The sequence below is a fragment of the Medicago sativa genome, chromosome 7 (genome assembly GCF_051527215.1).
Source record: "Medicago sativa cultivar Bolivia chromosome 7, Bolivia_mono, whole genome shotgun sequence".
NCBI lineage: Eukaryota > Viridiplantae > Streptophyta > Magnoliopsida > Fabales > Fabaceae > Medicago > Medicago sativa.
Window position 1 is genome coordinate 87,614,864 of NC_140755.1, and position 17,505 is coordinate 87,632,368.

At 35.8% G+C, this 17,505-nt stretch overlaps 1 protein-coding gene and 1 pseudogene across 1 annotated transcript; one reads left to right on the forward strand and one right to left on the reverse strand.

The window, feature by feature from the left end:
• Window positions 1-637: 637 nt before the first annotated feature.
• On the reverse strand, window positions 638-8,234 carry EMB2654 (Tetratricopeptide repeat (TPR)-like superfamily protein). Its single transcript, XM_085724505.1, has 10 exons — window positions 7,820-8,234; window positions 7,309-7,481; window positions 7,105-7,210; window positions 5,223-6,332; window positions 5,018-5,123; window positions 4,735-4,939; window positions 4,004-4,136; window positions 3,777-3,881; window positions 2,980-3,100; window positions 638-969 (listed from the first exon to the last, which is right to left on the reverse strand). The coding sequence occupies exons 1-10, from the start codon at window positions 8,186-8,188 to the stop codon at window positions 899-901; spliced, it is 2,499 nt and encodes an 832-aa protein (XP_085580631.1). The 5' UTR covers window positions 8,189-8,234; the 3' UTR covers window positions 638-898.
• A 1,643-nt stretch (window positions 8,235-9,877) lies between these two features.
• Window positions 9,878-17,414, forward strand: LOC146909792 (uncharacterized; annotated as a pseudogene).
• The last annotated feature ends 91 nt before the right edge of the window (window positions 17,415-17,505 follow it).

A 17,505-nucleotide genomic window follows, 5' to 3' on the forward strand; every position in this document is an offset into this window, starting at 1 on the left:
ATTGTGAATTGTTGGCATATAAACTACGGCTTAACTGCATTGTGAATTGTTGGCATATAAACTACGGGGAAATACGTGTGATGTTAAGAAATGTTCTTTACACCTTTTTCTATGTCTAACATGTCTATACTAATACGGGGAAATGTTCTCTCACATTTGCAAGTACTTTTCTTTCATTTCATATATACGTTTTCTCTTTGAGTATCGATTTTATTCAGAAATGTGCTTGGAAATATGAATATAAAAAAACAGAAGCAAAGATTAAGAAAGAATAAAAAGACCGGAAATTTTCAACTGAAATAGTGAGTGATGGATTTCTGATGTCGGTAGCGTCTTATGATTCATTATTTGTGTGAACATTTTTATAATATTAGACAGTTGTAGAAGATTCAGTTCATGCTAGATTCATTCTAGCTTAGTGTTATGTTCATTTGCTTTTTACAATGTCCATTCAGAAATCAGATCATTCATTTCTCTTACTACACCTTTAAAATCACCCGGAGAGAGGATTGAATTTTGTTGAAAAGAAACCAAAAAGACATGGCTTGATGGAAACGGTTCTGATAAGAAAGAGAGGAGAGAGAGTGGAAAGGGATTGTGAAACATAAGAGCTGTAACGTTAACTTTTCAAAATAAATTAACTAAATCCAGACGCTATATTTTCATTGGTTATTTAATGGTTGATAAAGGATCTATGAAACAATTTACCGGTATCTACACAAGAAGGACAGCATAATTTGATTTACAGAATGACATTTGTAACAAGAAAAATAATCTTACAAGGAATAGAGGATGGCCAAATAAATTTAATTGAACTTCAATCTTTGCAAACTCAAGACGCATAACTCTCCCAGCAGTTTCGAACAGTGTCAAATCTATTCGTATTCGATGACAACGGTCAGCTAAGAACATGAGATTCACAAGTTTGGCTTGCAGAAATTTGATCCCCAGCATTTCTTTTCAAGGATTCTGTTCAAATTCATGACCAGGATAACTATAAGTTACACTATTATATCCGCCATAAGCCAGTCAAATCCGCTATAAACTAGTGAATAGGACTTGTCAAATAAAGAGAATAGAAAACAATATCAATAAAAGCATAAAGGTATGATTCCCTAGTAAAAAAAAAAATCACTTCCTCAAAATTGTCATGTGCCAACACTCTAACTGCCAAGAGTGGCAAGAGAAGGTTAATGTGTATAAGATGCCTATTGATGATTGTTTTAATTCTGGGACTTCTGACCATCATGTTCAATGAAGGGAGTAAGATGTTGTTCTGTTGTGAACTTGGATCTTGTGGCCTGTGGGATTGGTTCCGCAGCAAGTGGAATGTTTACTTTAATGAATGCTTATATTCAATTTCCACCAGTAGCCTTGGGCCTAGTGGTAGATCTAGCTACTACCAACCCAAAGTACCCATCAAGGAGACACCGACAAATTCTAGATTTAAGGCTGTGTTTGGTAACACAAATAAGATAGCTTATAGCTTATTGGATTAGCTTATAAGCTTGTCTTGATAGAATAAGACATGTTAGGTAAAAAGCTTTTCTCAATAGCTTATAGTTTTTTTTGAGCTTATAGCTTTTTATATTTTCTTCCCATTTTAACCCCGTTAATTTAATTTAATTATTTTTTAATAAAACAACTACCCATGTCCGTATTTAATAATTACCGCATTTTTTCCCTTAAAAAGAAAAAGAAAATCTGTCATGCTTTATTTTTATGTTTTTAAGCAACACTTTATACTTTGTTATAACTAGCCTAATTTAAGTTGTAACATTTTATATATTCTTGCTCACATTTTTTTCCCACCTTTGCTTTTATTTTCGGGATTCATAAAAGCAAAGATCAAAACTGTGGGTGGAAATTTTTTGGAGGATTAAAAGTCGAAGAAATTTTTTATGGGGATAAAACCAAAAGTTAGAATATTTATAGGGACCAAAAACATATTTAACCATAAATTAAAATATTAAAAAATAAATACATTAGTAAAAAAAATGTTTTATATATATAATTCGCAAAAAAAAAAATTAGAGAAACATATCATTTTATATTTATCAACTATTCAACAGCTAATTTTACCAAACACGCCCTAAGTGTTGTCAAGCTTCTCCACATGTATGTTTGTGAAATTGAGTCAATGCAACTTAACTGGCATACATTTTGAGCAATCAAAAAAGGAAGAGAAGATAAATCTTCCATGATGAGGAACCAGTTAAATGAAGATGTCTAAGGCAGCAAATAACACTTGTTTAAATAAGAGCACCCCAGGAATTCGGCCTATATATAGTTTAAAGACAGGCACGAGTTTCATCTTGTACGGGATAAGCAATAGTTTATAGGTCAGTGCAAACGAAGGACAGGAGAAAGCTCCAGAATTTTGGAAGTTTGAAAAAGCTGGTTAATTAGAATGTATAGTTTTCAACTCTGCTTTAGTCTGACAGTTTCAGAAAACACACAACATTCATGTGGCATTAGTAAATCTGAACTAGAGATGGTGCTTGAGTAAGGTTAGGCCTGGATATGTGTGAAGAGAAAAGGCTGAACAGCTCACTGATGATCCTCTGGTATGCAATTGATGTTCTAGAAGAGCTAAGAAACTAGGTAACCAAAGACAGGATGCTGCAATCGACGGTTATTAGGAAGACGTGGGGGGGACCATGAAACAGGGGATATCTGGTATCACCATATCAGAGTGAAAGGGAGTGAGAAGAGAAGGTAGTTTTAACTACTTAGAGTGTCTTCATCTTGGGAAGAGCTAGGCCCTTTTGTTAGCAGTATTGCTCCCCGTCATCCCCCACCCCACAACAAAAACAAAATATAAGTTCAGGCACATGCTTAAGAAAGATCGCACAGGTTGATTGAATAATAGACTCGCTCAAACAAGCAAGATGCATCAAAAGAATGAAAGCACACATATGTGAACACAATGGAGCAGAATTCTAAATGCAAAACAACAAGAAAATAGAGTATCCATACCAAGTCTTTCTTTTATGACAGCAGCATTTTCGGCCCCACAGTTTTTTTGTGAAAAAGAGGATATATCACGGTACATTTCATTTGAGGGATGAATTCCTCCATCCTCCATCCATTGTAGTACCTGCAATAGAATTTGCATGGTTTTCCATGTGTGATTTATTGCAAGTGAAATGCTAGAAAAATGAAACTGCATATTCACGACGGAATATTCATCAATAACAAAAGTCTCTACAAGACTGGCGTGAGTGGCATTGGAGATACTTCAACCGTACAAGATAAAACTATTGGAATATTATGACTGTCAATTCGGGAGCCTTATATGTTAATTCTTAACAGTGTTGATAGGCTCTGGGCCTGGGCTTATATTAGTTGTCCTAGACAGTACTACACCTAGAAAATAAGTATAAGTAGGAATTGTAATGTTATTGTCATGGAATCTAGAGAGAGGGAGAGGATTAGAAGAGAAATTGATCCTAAATTGATTTGGATAAATGAGTTCTAGATACAAAGATAGCATTTCAGGTATTGATACAAGTACCCTAGCATCCATTGCAAGCTATTTGCTTAACAAAAAGCACATAACTGCTGCTACCAAATTGTTCTACAACAGAAGTCGGCTACAGTTCTTTAACAGACTCAAAAATGTTCTAAAGACCAAATAGGGATGTGAACGGTAGCCTAACAGTAAACATAGTCACCAAAGTCATGAAATTAAATTCTGCATGTATCGTCATCACATTAGATCTTAATCAAGGGTGCGCAAGAGAGGTGTAAAGAGAGGCCGAGAGAGCACTTACCTCTAAATACTTCCTCCAATTTCCAGATGATAAAAGGTTTTTCAATAAAATAGAATAAGTATTGAAGTTAACTTCAGCACCAGATGCCAACATTTTGAAGAACAGCTGCACACATGAAAAATAAGATAAGAAATCGGAAAGAGATATCGAGATGTAGGAAATCATATTTAATGTGTTTGTTTACATCAACTTCATAAATATCAGAAGGAATATTTTATCATACATACCTTCAACATAGTCTCAATTTTTCCACTTTTTCCTAAAGAATTAAGGAACAGATTTAAACATCCAGATGAAATTACAGGAAGTGAGGGCTCCATGTACTTGATCACATCAATAGCTGTCTTCCAATCATGTAATCTTGCAGCAAAAGAGAAATTCAGTTTTGAAAAAAAATATAATAATAAAATACAGTGACTGTAGAAAAATGACATGCTGTAGAATGTGGTTGGATGGTTATCCAACCAAAGCAAACTGAGCAAAAGACATCCATCCTATAGTTTCTTACCCGTTTTTGTAATTAAATATTCTGAGCTTTGGTGTGCAAATTCAAAAGCATCAAATGTCATAATATATTCCAGAAACTTGGGGTTTCATTATAAGACCATGCTATTTCAGGAAACTAAGAATTCTACTTCATGACCCACCAATAATATTATTAACAAAATCTTAACATATTATTGTAAACAAATATAATTTCAGATAACCAATAACGTTGTCAAATGTGGATGTTATGAAATTTTATTGACTTGTATTTGAAAAATAAAAACCTATGGCATAAACACCAATCAATGTGACAAGTGATAAATTCAAATTCTGAAATATAAGTAAGCTATTAGCCATTCTAATTTTTTGATGATGTCATGATCAGGAAGATACTAAGCAAATTTCAGTCTCAATTAGCTTAACTTAGACCAACAGAGAAGGCAGTACGATAAGATATGAAATCTGAACTTACAAGCTACAGGCAGATACCATTTCAACAAATATGGTATCACTTAAAGGAATGTCTTTTTCTCTCATACTTTGTGCAAGACTAAAGACCCTTCCTGGTTGGCCACCTTTGTTAAAAGCTCTCATTAGAGCTGCACATGCGATGGTATCTAGCTTGACGTCATTTTCTTTCATTTCTTCAAATAGTGCATATGATTTCTCCCACTTCTCTGATCATAAATATAGTTACTTAGGCATACATTTTGACATAAAATCCTAATATTGCAGCAGTTAAAAAATTATTCTACCTGCTGCACTGTAGGCATCAAGCATTGCAGTATATGTAACCACATCTGGACTGCAACCCGATGATTTCATCAAGTTGAATGTAGACTCTGCTTCTATGATTTGACCCTGAAACATTATTACGAATAAAAAACAAAATGTTAAAGAAAAGAAACAGAAATATCAAATGAATGCAGCATATACATGAATCCTAACCAAAGCACTTGCCTGTTTGCTATAGGCACATATGACAGATGAGTAGACCTCTTTGGACATAGGAAGTTTTAGATGCATCATTTCTTCCATAAAAGATAGGGCTTCCCCAAATTTTGACATCTTACAACAACCACTTATCAAGATAGTGTAAGTAACAGAATCAGATTTTATTTTTTTCTTCCTCATAGAGCTATACAAGTCTATAGCCTTGTCGTATTCCCCCATATTAATATAGCTTCCTATAGCTGAATTATATGCAACTGTGTTCAATTTAATGCCTCGCATCTCAGCCGCTGACAGCACAGTATCAATTTTCACCTTTTGACCACACCGCCCACAGGCAGCCAAGAGTGTGCATATTGAGACAACATTCGGATGAATCTTATCTTGTTCCATTTCTCGCAAGATTTCAATTGCATCTTCAAGCAAACCATTAGACCCATAGGCATCAATGAGTGCATTGTAACTGACAATGTTTGGCTTCAAGTTGTTTCTCTTTATCATTTTGAATATTTCCCTTGCTTTTTGGGGCTTTCGTGATCTTCCATAAGCATTAAGTAGAGATGTATAAGATACAATATCTGGACGGAAACCATTTTGCTTTATCTCATTAAAAACCTGAAGTGCCTCATTTTCCATCCCACGAGCAGCATATGCACCTAGTAGTGCATTGTATGAGACTATATTTGGTTTCAGCCCTTCTGCAAGCATCATATTGAATGCAGCCTCACAATTTTCAATGTGTCCACACACAGAATACAAATGAATGATACTAGTGAATGTTACAACATCAGGGTGACATTCTGACTTCTTTTCCTTCATGGAATTAAAAATATCAATAGCTTTGTCATATTGTTTAAGCTTCACTAGACAATGGATAATTATATTGTGTGTAGTTGTGTCCGGGCGAATGTGAGTTCCCTTGATTAGTTCAAAGTATGACAATGCTTTTGAATACTGAGCGCCACTTTTAAATGCAGTTAACATAATATTGTGAGTGACAAGATCAGGTCCAACTCCATTGTCAGTCATTTTCTTGCAAACATTAAGTGCTTCTTTCCAATTTCCACTAGATCCACAAGCATTAATCAAGTTGTTGTAAGTTGATCGACTTGGTGGGATCTGCAACGATAAGTTAACGTCACAAACAACACTTATAGTCAAGATATCAACTATCTAATTGTATCAATTTAAATTCCCACTTAAGAAGTGCATAGCATTTGAAGAAGACTGAATGAAACCTGTTAAGATCACATCTATCACAAATATCTTGCCATTAAGATTAATTATTTGTTTCCAATGTGCACGGAGAACTTCATGAATCATAACCAACTAGTGTAGCATGCAGGTAAGCAGAGTAAATGATGCATAAAGAAAATCAACCCTGACCAGAATGAAACCTAGATGGTTCCCACTTCCCAGAATTGGAGGCAAGAAAATTTTTCTACATATTTATACGTATTTAATAATGGAATTTCAAAAAAGTCTACAATACGATGAAGCACCTGTGTGGATCTTAACTAAAGTATTAAGAATATGGGTTGCAAGAGGCATGAATCATCATAAACTGAATCCTGCAAAATAGGACCTATTTGTGCCTAACTTGACTATGAAACAATGAGGCAAATCAATGAAACACTAATACACATGTTCTCTCTCCCTTCACTTCACCTAACTTACTTACTACACAGCCTAAATGATTCGCCTACCGACACTATAGAAGATATAACGGGCCAAAGCCAAAAAAAAGAAACAATCAAATCAGAAGCACAGGCATGATATTGTATTTTCAAGCTCAATTACAACCTAGAATTACGACCAAGAAAGAAATGATGACCACATAAATTTGGAGTCACTAAAGATTGATAAGGGAAGAAAAATACAAAGTACACACAGCTGCACGCAGCATGTCATCCATAATATTCATAGCCCAACGCCATTGTCCAGCTCGACCATGCGCATTAATAAGAGCATTGTATGTCTCAGCATCAGGTTTACACCTACAAATCACAACAACACAGACACACAAACAATTACTAACAACGATTAAATAACTAAACCTTCACAAAACTAAAACCCTTAACCAGCCATACCATACCTGCATTTTTGCATCTCAAAAAACAAGCCACGTGCCTGATCCGTTCTATTATGCCTAGCATGTAACCTAATCATCATGTTGTATATATCTGTTCTAGCACAATAATTCTTCTGATTCTTCATCCAGCTGAAAACTAAGTTACAGTGTTCAATTGAACCTCTTTGTGTCAACTCCTATCAAATATGACAATACAATGCACAATGATTAATTGTATTGTTTAAGCTAAAATTGAGTGGGAAGCTTCTAAGTGTATGTTTGGTTCCACTTCAGGAATAGCCAAAATTGATTCTAGAAACAAGTCTAATTGGTCTCAAGTAAAATTGATTTTGCATCATGAATTGATTCCTAACTTTAAGCTGAAAATTGAAGAATGAATTGATTTTTGCACTCAAACTAACATAAATCACTTTATTTTCAACTCAAAGTCAATTTTTGTCAAAGCAGAATCAAACAAACACTAAGGTTGTAGTTGTAGTCATGGAAGAGTGAAGAGAAAGGAAAATTGCGATACCTTAATAAGGAAAGGGAAATTCTTGCGAGCGAATCGACCAATCCAACGATTGAGTAAGCCATCAACGTCGTCACGGAGAGTGAGGGAGAGGACGGAGTCGACGACCTCCGACACGGTCCAATCCTTTTGGAAGCGGTTACCGGCGACACGAAGGCGGTAGTGAGCGGGGATATCTTCCTTACGGAGGCCGGAGATTTTGGTGGAGACTTGGTGGTGTCCTCTGTCGTAGTCGACGAAACCATCCTTCTTCTCCTTGAATGCAACTTCGTTGGAGCTTTTCTTGCGTGTGGTTGTGGATTTTGGAGGACGAGTTGACTCGGTAACGCCGCTGAGTTGGATGCAGTAAGGTGATGTGGTGGTGGTGGCCATTGATTGAAATGGGAGTGCCACTCCGGAGCATTTCAAGGATGAAGATAAACTGTGCTTTTAAAAATCGGATATATATCTTATCTGAGATATTTACTATTCACACACACCTCCTTCTTTAATTACACTCTCCTAACCTATTTTATTGGGTTTTGCTAACCAATGTCCATAAGGCAATGATTAAGAAATCAAAAAAGGAAATAATTGTGAAATTTCATGTAGAAAAAGTTGTTTTTTTATTATTTCAATAAGTTGAATGCACAATTTCCAAGATAAAGTTACTACTTTAAGTTTCTTATCAAGTGCCTTGAGGGTAGCACTTCCCTATTTTATTTTTGTTAATCATCGGTTTTCGAGGGAATGAGTTTTATTAATCTGAACTTTAATTACACTCTCATAACGTTTGTTTTTAATCATCCGCTTTTCAGGGAAATAAGTCATGTTAAATTTGAAGTTGGGCCGCGAGATAAGTAAATAAAGATCGAAAATTGTTTTAGTCAAGAACTGAATACATGTTTTCGTGAACAATTTATTACTCCCTCCGGTCTTATTTACAAGAGACAATTTACTTTTTAGATACATTAAATAATTTATGTATTTGGTTTAGGTTCTTAACTAGATACATACATTATTCAATGTATCTAAAAAGTCAACTTTCTCTTGTAAATGGGACCGGATGGAGTATTTGGTAAGGCTCATTTAACCATTTGAGTTCAATTGTTTAGTTACACTCACATAACTTTGCTCCCAATAAAAATCATACTCACATATGATGACAAATCATGGAAGAAATACTCCTCGGTGTCGGTGTTTGGTCACTAATATGTTGTACTTGTAAATATTATGACTTTTGAGTCAATATGTTGAGCTGGATGAGACGTTTAGAATGAGACATACTTTGATAGACCACAATGTGATGCTTATATAATTATTGTGCAAAACAATTTTTAAAAGGGTCTTGTTAACGAGTGCCCCAGGGCACTCTTTAAGCATCCTCAATTTAGTAATTATTCCTTTAAAAAGTTAACCATTACAATTTTCAATGCATTGATTACCTAACTTTTCATAAAAAAACTTACTATTTAAAGTGCTTAAAGAGTGCTCCGGGGACACTCGTTAACATTTTCCTTTTTAAAAACATGAGTTATGCATCAATAATCTTACTTAGTTAAATAAGTGTAAATAATATAACATGCATGTTCCCATCAAACGTCAAAAAATAAGCCGGGCGTCTATTTTATATAAGAATGTTTCCATATAAAATTTTAAAAGAATGTTTCAAAACAAACTAACGTCTATTTTTGATGTAGGAGGGCTTTCTTAGTAATTTTATAGTATTTTATTTTAACCAAATCTAAATAATTTTCTAGAACTTTCTATTATTATTACGTTTTATTTTATTTTAACCCACGGGTTTGTTATTTCTTTCACTATATAAGAAGAACTTATGTAGCCTAAGAGGCACACTTTTTGATTCAATAAAATTATTCGAGACTTTTCTCTCAATTCTGGTGGATTCCGGAAACCCTTATTTTGATAGGTTTGTCGCTTGCAACCCTATTTTCACAAGTTTGTCGCTTGCAAACTTGTTCTTTTCTATCTAGGTTTAGCGCTTGCTAACCCTACGCTTCCGTACTGCGTCAGTTGGTATCAGAGCAGGTTTCTCCTGTTCTTTTTCTAACGTGATTAGTGATGGGAGATCAACCAGTTACCAGGGCAGATTTTGACGGTTTAGCTGCGACCATCAAAGCTCTTGCAGATCAGATGGCAGCGACAACGGCTCAGATAACGACGTTGACGGCTAGGGTGGATGACCTCGCCAACAACAACAACAACAACCGAAACAACAACAACAACTGAAACAACAACAACAACAGGGGAGGAGTACCAACTCCGGATATTAGGGTTCGTTATGTCAACAACCCTTCTGATGATGATTTGAGTTTTGATGAGGAGGAAGTCGTGATCGATGATGGGAGTGAACGTGGGAATCACCAGGATTACCGCGTTAAGGCTGATATTCCCCTATTTCACGGAACGATGGGAGTAGAAGAATTTTTGGACTGGCAGATCGATGTTGATAGATTTTTCGACGTCATGGACGTCCCGGCAGACAAGCAGGTTAAGATGGTTGCAATCAGGCTGAAAAGTACCGCATCTGTTTGGTGGGATAAGCTCGTTGTTCAGAGGCGTAGACAAAATAAACCCCCTATTCGAACTTGGAGAAAGATGAAACAGTTGATGCTTGACAGATTTTTACCTGAAGATTATGAACAAATTCTATATAAGATGTATATTGAATGTGTTCAGGGCAAGCGATCAGTGACTGAGTACACGGCTGAATTTTTGCATTTTTCTGAACATAATGAATTAGGCGAGTCCGAGAATCAGAAGGTGGCTTGATATGTTAGCGGTTTGAAAAGTTCTTTGCAAGAAAAAATGGGATTACAGACTGTTTGGACCGTTGCTGAAGCGTCCAACCTAGCTTTAAAGGCGGAATTAATAGAGAAATCCCCCAGAAATTCCTCAAATTTCAGAAGATATTCTCCATAGAACCAAGCTGATGACAAAGAGAAAAGTACAACAGTCAAAGATTCAAACCATGTTAGCAAAGCAAGCAGTTCTGGCAGTGCACCTCCAGTCAAGGCCCCCGTCCAAAAGCAGAACGACCCATATGCGTATCCTAGTGGTGATAATTGTTACCGTTGCGGTGGGAAGGGTCACAAGTCCAATGTTTGTCCATCAAGGAGGGTTGCTGGAGTAGCAGAAGGTTTGGATGGTGATGATGAGCGACTTGATGAGGAAGATGAATACGCCGGAGTTGAGTTTGCTGAGGAAGATTCTGAAGAGAGAGTGAACTTTGTGCTTCAGCGAACGTTGCTAGCATCCAAAGAGGAAGGCCAACGTAAAAATTTATTTAAGACTCGTTGTTCCGTCAATAACAAAGTATGTGACCTGATAATTGATAATGGAAGCACGGAGAACTTGGTGTCGAAAAAATTGGTGGATTATTTCAAGCTGCCCACGGAGCCTCATGAGAAGCCATACTCTCTTGGCTGGGTCAGCAAGGGATCCCAGGTACGAGTGACGCTGTCCTGCAAAGTTCCTATATCCATCGGCAAACATTATAGAGAAGAGGTACTTTGTGATGTTCTTGATATGGATGTTTGTCATATTTTACTTGGTAGACCTTGGCAGTTTGATAATGATATTACTTATCGGGGTCGGGATAATGTGATGTTTACTTGGGGAACCCATAAGATTGCTATGACACCTGTTTTACAATTTGATAAGAATCTGAAAGAGAAGAAAACAAGTTTCTTAGTGATGACTCAGAATGAAAAGGAACTTGATGATGCTGTTAAGGAAACTGGGTGTTTTTGTCCGGTTGTGATCAAAGGGCCGATGAATGTGGTGAAAGAAGAGATTCTGATACCAGGTGAAGTCTTAGGAATTCTAAAAGATTTCAATGAGCTGATTGCAGATGAGCTTCCAAATGATTTACCTCCTATGAGAGACATTCAACATCAGATAGACTTGATTCCAGGATCTAGCCTACCAAACCTTCCTCATTACCGCATGAGTCCTAAAGAGAATGAGATTTTAAAGGAGCAGATTGAGGATTTACTAAGAAAGGGATTCATCCGTGAGAGCATGAGTCCTTGTGCTGTCCCAGTCCTTTTAGTACCAAAGAAAGGAAATCAGTGGAAGATGTGTGTCGACAGTAGAGCCATCAACAAGATAACTATCAAGTATCGGTTTCCAATTCCTCGTTTAGAAGACATGCTTGATGAGTTGTCAGGGTCTAAGGTGTTTTCGAAAATAGACCTGCGTAGTGGATATCATCAGATCAGAATTAGACCTGGAGATGAGTGGAAGACAGCTTTCAAGAGTAAGGATGGACTTTATGAATGGCTAGTGATGCCTTTCGGATTGTCAAATGCCCCTAGCACCTTCATGAGATTAATGAATCAGGTTTTACGCCCCTTTATTGGATCCTTTGTAGTAGTTTATTTTGATGATATTTTGATTTATAGTAAGTCCAAGAAAGAGCACTTGGAACATGTGAGGCTGGTTTTGCAAGTTTTACAAGATAATCAGTTGTACATTAATCTGAAAAAGTGCACATTCAGTACCAATAAGTTACTTTTCTTGGGGTTTATAGTTGGTGAAGAATGAATCCAGGTTGATGAGGAAAAGGTGAGGGCTATCAGAGATTAGCCTGCACCCACATCAGTTACTGAAGTACGTAGTTTTCATGGATTGGTCACTTTTTATAGAAGATTTATCAGAGATTTCAGCATTATCACTGCACCAATCACAAAATGTTTGAAGAAAGGAAAATTCAAGTGGGGTTTCGAGCAAGATCAGAGTTTTGCCTTAATAAAAATGAAGTTGTGCACCGCCCCAGTCTTAGCTCTTCCTGATTTTGAGAAAGTGTTCCAAGTTGAATGTGATGCTAGTGGAATTGGAATAGGAGCTGTTTTATCTCAAGAGAATAAGCCAATTGCTTTCTTTAGTGAGAAGTTGAGTGAAGCTCGCCAAAAATGGAGTACTTATGACCAAGAACTTTACGCCGTTTTCAGAGCCCTTCGCCAATGGGAGCATTATCTGATTCATAGAGAGTTCATTCTGTTTACTGATCATCAAGCTCTGAAATTTCTCCGTAGTCAGAAAGTAATCAACAAGATGCACGCTCGGTGGGTGAGTTTTCTGCAAAAATTCCCTTTTATTATTCAGCATAAATCTGGTGCTCTTAACAAGGTAGCTGATGCTTTAAGTAGGAGAGCTTCTTTGCTTGTCACTTTAGCACAAGAGGTTGTGGGTTTTGAATGTCTGAAGGAATTGTACGAGAATTGTAACGCCCTCCTTTTTATTTAATTATTTTACTTAGTTTTAGAATATATTTATGTATTTATATGATTTATATGAGGGATATATGATTTATTGAGATTAGATGTCTTTTTATAATTTAGTTAATATATTTTGTTGAGTGATATTTTGTTATGTTATATGTTGGTATTTACTAGCATAATATATATGTTATTTGGTGTAGAAATATATTTGTTATTTTGTGTAGAAATATATATGTTATTTGATGCAGAAATATATTTGTTATTTTATGTGGAAATATATTTGTTATTTGGTGTATTATTATATATTTAGTAGAGAAGTATTATTTTTTAGAGATGAGGATTATTAGTGTGAGTGGATTTGGGGGTTAGAATAGAAAGAATAAGTTGTTGGGCCTAAATAGATTTGGGAAGAATATTTTAGTATTATAAATAGAGAAGCTTAGGTTAGAAAGAGTTTACCTTAAACCGCTTTTTGGAAAAGAGGAGAACAAGAAAGAAGGGAAGAGAAGAGAAAAGTCAAGAGAAGAGGAGAATACCTTAGGAACGAAGAACGCTGCTGCTGATTCAGGAATTAATCTAAGGTGAGGGTGAGACTATCTTGCATTAATATTAAGTTGTTAAATCATTAGATTACATCTAACAAGTTGGGGAGAGTTTGTGAGAATTTGAGAATTAGGATTTTGAGAGAGATTTGATGATTAGATGATGAAAACTTGTTGAATTGATGTAGCAATTGTGTACAGACCTTAGATAATCCATAGGATGATTATTGGAAGTAGTTTTGAGGTAGCACCATGAGATTAGGTGTAAACACGAAAGTTGTAGGTATGGATGTTAGCTTTCTAATGCCGTTGGTCTCACGTCAAAACGATTTATAGAACTTGAGTTATGGTCAAATTACTGCACGTAGGTCACAGTGAATTTTTATGGACTTTCAGCACAACTTTTCCGAATTTAAAATGAAAACTGGTATTGATCGGTACATAATTGGTCTTAGGCGTAAACATGAAAGTTTTAGATAATTTTGTTAGCTTTCTAGTGGCTTTGGTTTGACGTGAAAATTATGTTTGGTCTTTGAGTTATGATGAAAATACTACAGGGAGGTCTTAGCAAAATTGTACGGTGACAACATTCTCTGTTTCATGTTTTTACGTTTTGTTCATATGTTTCTGTTTTGAATTGATCTTTGTTGTAAACATGAAAGTTGTTGATATTTGTGATATCTTTTCAGTAGCTTTGGTTTGACATGAAAATATGTTGTGGATAATTTATTATATTTTTACAAAGATACTTAGTGAATTATTGTCGATGTTTAAATACGATGTTATATGAAGTTGTTTATGATTGATGAATATGATGTTTTCAGATGTTGTTTATTATCATTTGATATTGTTATATTATGATATGACATGAATTATTTATGTGATCCATATGTTGTCAAGATGCTAAGATGTTAAGATGTTAAGATGATAAGAGTTGTTAAGTCGTCGAGTCGTTATGAAGTCATCAAGTTGTTAAGATGTTATGTTGTCAAGATGTCAAGATGTTAGGATGTCATAGATGTTCATGATGTTGTTTAAGTTGTCAAGTTGTAGGAAGATTGAGTCCATTGCATACTCATTAAAGATGGGGGTTTGAGGCCCGGCAGCTTAATGCTCAAACTACGTTGGGGGCTTGAGGCCCGGCAGCTTTATGCTCACTTGTTGAAGAGCCTATTTACGCTCATATATGTTGGGGGCTTGATGCCCTGAATGGTACCACATGCATTTGCATATCAAGAAGTTTATGATGAGTTAAGTTGTTAAGAGTTGCATCGTCAAGTTGAGTCACATTGTCAAGTCAAGTGTCGAGTCGACTATGAAGTTGTTTAAGATTGAATATGAAGTGAATGATGAGTTTGATTAAGAATGTTGTTTATGTTTGATGATGATGTTTGATTATGATGATGATGTTTGACGATGATGTTGTTCATGTTTGATGATGATGATGTTTGATTTTGATGATGATGTTTGACGATGATGTTGTTCATGTTTGACGATGATGTTGTTTAGGATTGATGATGATGTTGATTATGATTTGTTTATGATGGTTGAATATGAAGTTGTTATGATAAGATGCTATGTGATTTATGATATGCTGATATGTGAATATGATAAGATGTTATACGTTTACTAATGATGATGTATGATGATTCCTCGTGATTATATTTAAGATGGATTGTTTGTGATTATGTTTATGGTTGATATATAATGTTATGAGATGGTTATGATTAGTACTTGATGTTATATGATGATGTTTATGTCTATGATTAAGATGCTATGATTAAAAGGATATATGATAATGCTTATGACTAATATTTGTAGATATGTGATGATATTTATATGATGATATAATATGAAGTATATGACTAATGTAGGAAGAATAATGATACTAGTTAAGGAAGTTTAAGTTTCTAGATATGATTAATGAATTATAGGATGTTTAAGTTGTTGAATGTACTTTATGATTTATAAGCTTGATATTATTGTTTGAGAAATCTCACCCCTTCTGCTTGAAAATGTTGCTCTTCGTATGGGTAACTTGCAGGTAATCAAGATTAGCTGCGGTCGTGGGTGACTATCTCTCACTGTGTCCTTAGGTGCTCTGATACGTAACGGGATGGGGATTTTGATACTATTTTCTGTTCCTTTACGTATTGCCTTTTTGAAGTTTAAGAATTATTATTGAACTAAGAATTTATGAGATCATTTAAGATGAGGCCTGCGTGCCAAGACTATTTCTATTGTTAAATTAAATCCGCTGTGAAGTTTTTAAATATTATGTTGATGAATTTTTGAAGGATAAATTATTATCTATTTTGTTAAAATTTTATGAATAAAGAGATGTAGCATTCCGTTTATGTGAATTACTCTGATAATTTATTATGAAATTTCTATGTTGGGAAAACGGGGTGTTACACGAATGATGCTGAGTTCAAAGAATTATGGGTCAAATGCAAGGAGCGTCCTTGTGCAGATTTTCATATTCGAGAAGGATACTTTTTTAAAGGAGACAAACTGTGCATTCCTTGCTCATCCTTAAGGGAGAAATTAATTAGGGACCTACATAGTGGCGGTCTTGGTGGACACATGGGGCGAGATAAGACCATTGCTAGTCTAGAAGAAAGGTTTTATTGGCCGCACTTGAGAAAATATGTTGGAACTATTGTCAAGAAATGCTACACTTGCCAAGTTTCTAAAGGAAAGTCGCAGGACACGGGTCTTTACATGCCTTTACCCATTCCTGATGACATTTAGCAGGATTTATCTATGGATTTTGTGTTGGGTTTGCCTCGTACCCAGTGAGGTGTGGATTCTGTGTTTGTGGTTGTGGACCGATTCTCCAAGATGTCTCATTTCATTGCTTGCAAGAAGACTGCAGATGCATCCAACATAGCCAAACTATTTTTCGGAGAGGTTGTGCGCCTTCATGGGGTTCCTACATCTATTACCTTCGATAGAGACACCACATTCCTCAGTCATTTCTGGATTACTCTGTGGAAATTATTTGGAACATCACTGAACAGGAGTTCTACTGCTCACCCCCAGACTGATGGACAAACTGAGGTCACGAACAGAACTTTGGGAAATATGATTCGCTGTGTTTGTGGTGACAAACCAAAACAGTGGGACCTGACTTTGCCTCAGGTTGAATTTGCTTATAACAGCACTGTGCATTCTGCTACCGGAAAACACCTTTTGCAGTTGTTTACACTTCTGTCCCTAGGCATGTGGTTGATTTGATTAAGTTGCCTAAAGCTCCTGGAGTTAGCGTAGCTGCTGAAAAGATGGCTGAAGGGATTATGACTGTGAAAGATTCTGTCAAGGCCAAGTTAGAAGCTACCAGGTTGAAAAATAAAGCTGCTGCAGATAAACGGCGAAGAGTCAAGGTTTTCAATGTGGGGGATGATGTGATGGTGTTTCTGCGAAAAGAGAGATTTCCCGTTGGTACCTACAGCAAGCTACAGCCCCGCAAGTATGGTCCATTCAAAGTGACTCGCAATATCAATGATAATGCATATGTGGTTGCACTTCCAGATTCTATGAACATTTCCAACACTTTCAATGTGGCAGACATTCATGAATACCATGCAGATGAAGTCCTTAATCAAGATGAGAACTCGGGGTCGAGTTCTTCAGAGGTGGAGGAGACTGATGTAGGAGGGCTTTCTTAGTAATTTTATAGTATTTTATTTTAACCAAATCTAAATAATTTTCTAGAACTTTCTATTATTATTACGTTTTATTTTATTTTAACCCACGGGTTTGTTATTTCTTTCACTATATAAGCAGAACTTATGTAGCCTAAGAGGCACACTTTTTGATTCAATAAAATTATTCGAGACTTTTCTCTCAATTCTGGTGGATTCCGGAAACCCTTATTTTGATAGGTTTGTCGCTTGCAACCCTATTTTCACAAGTTTGT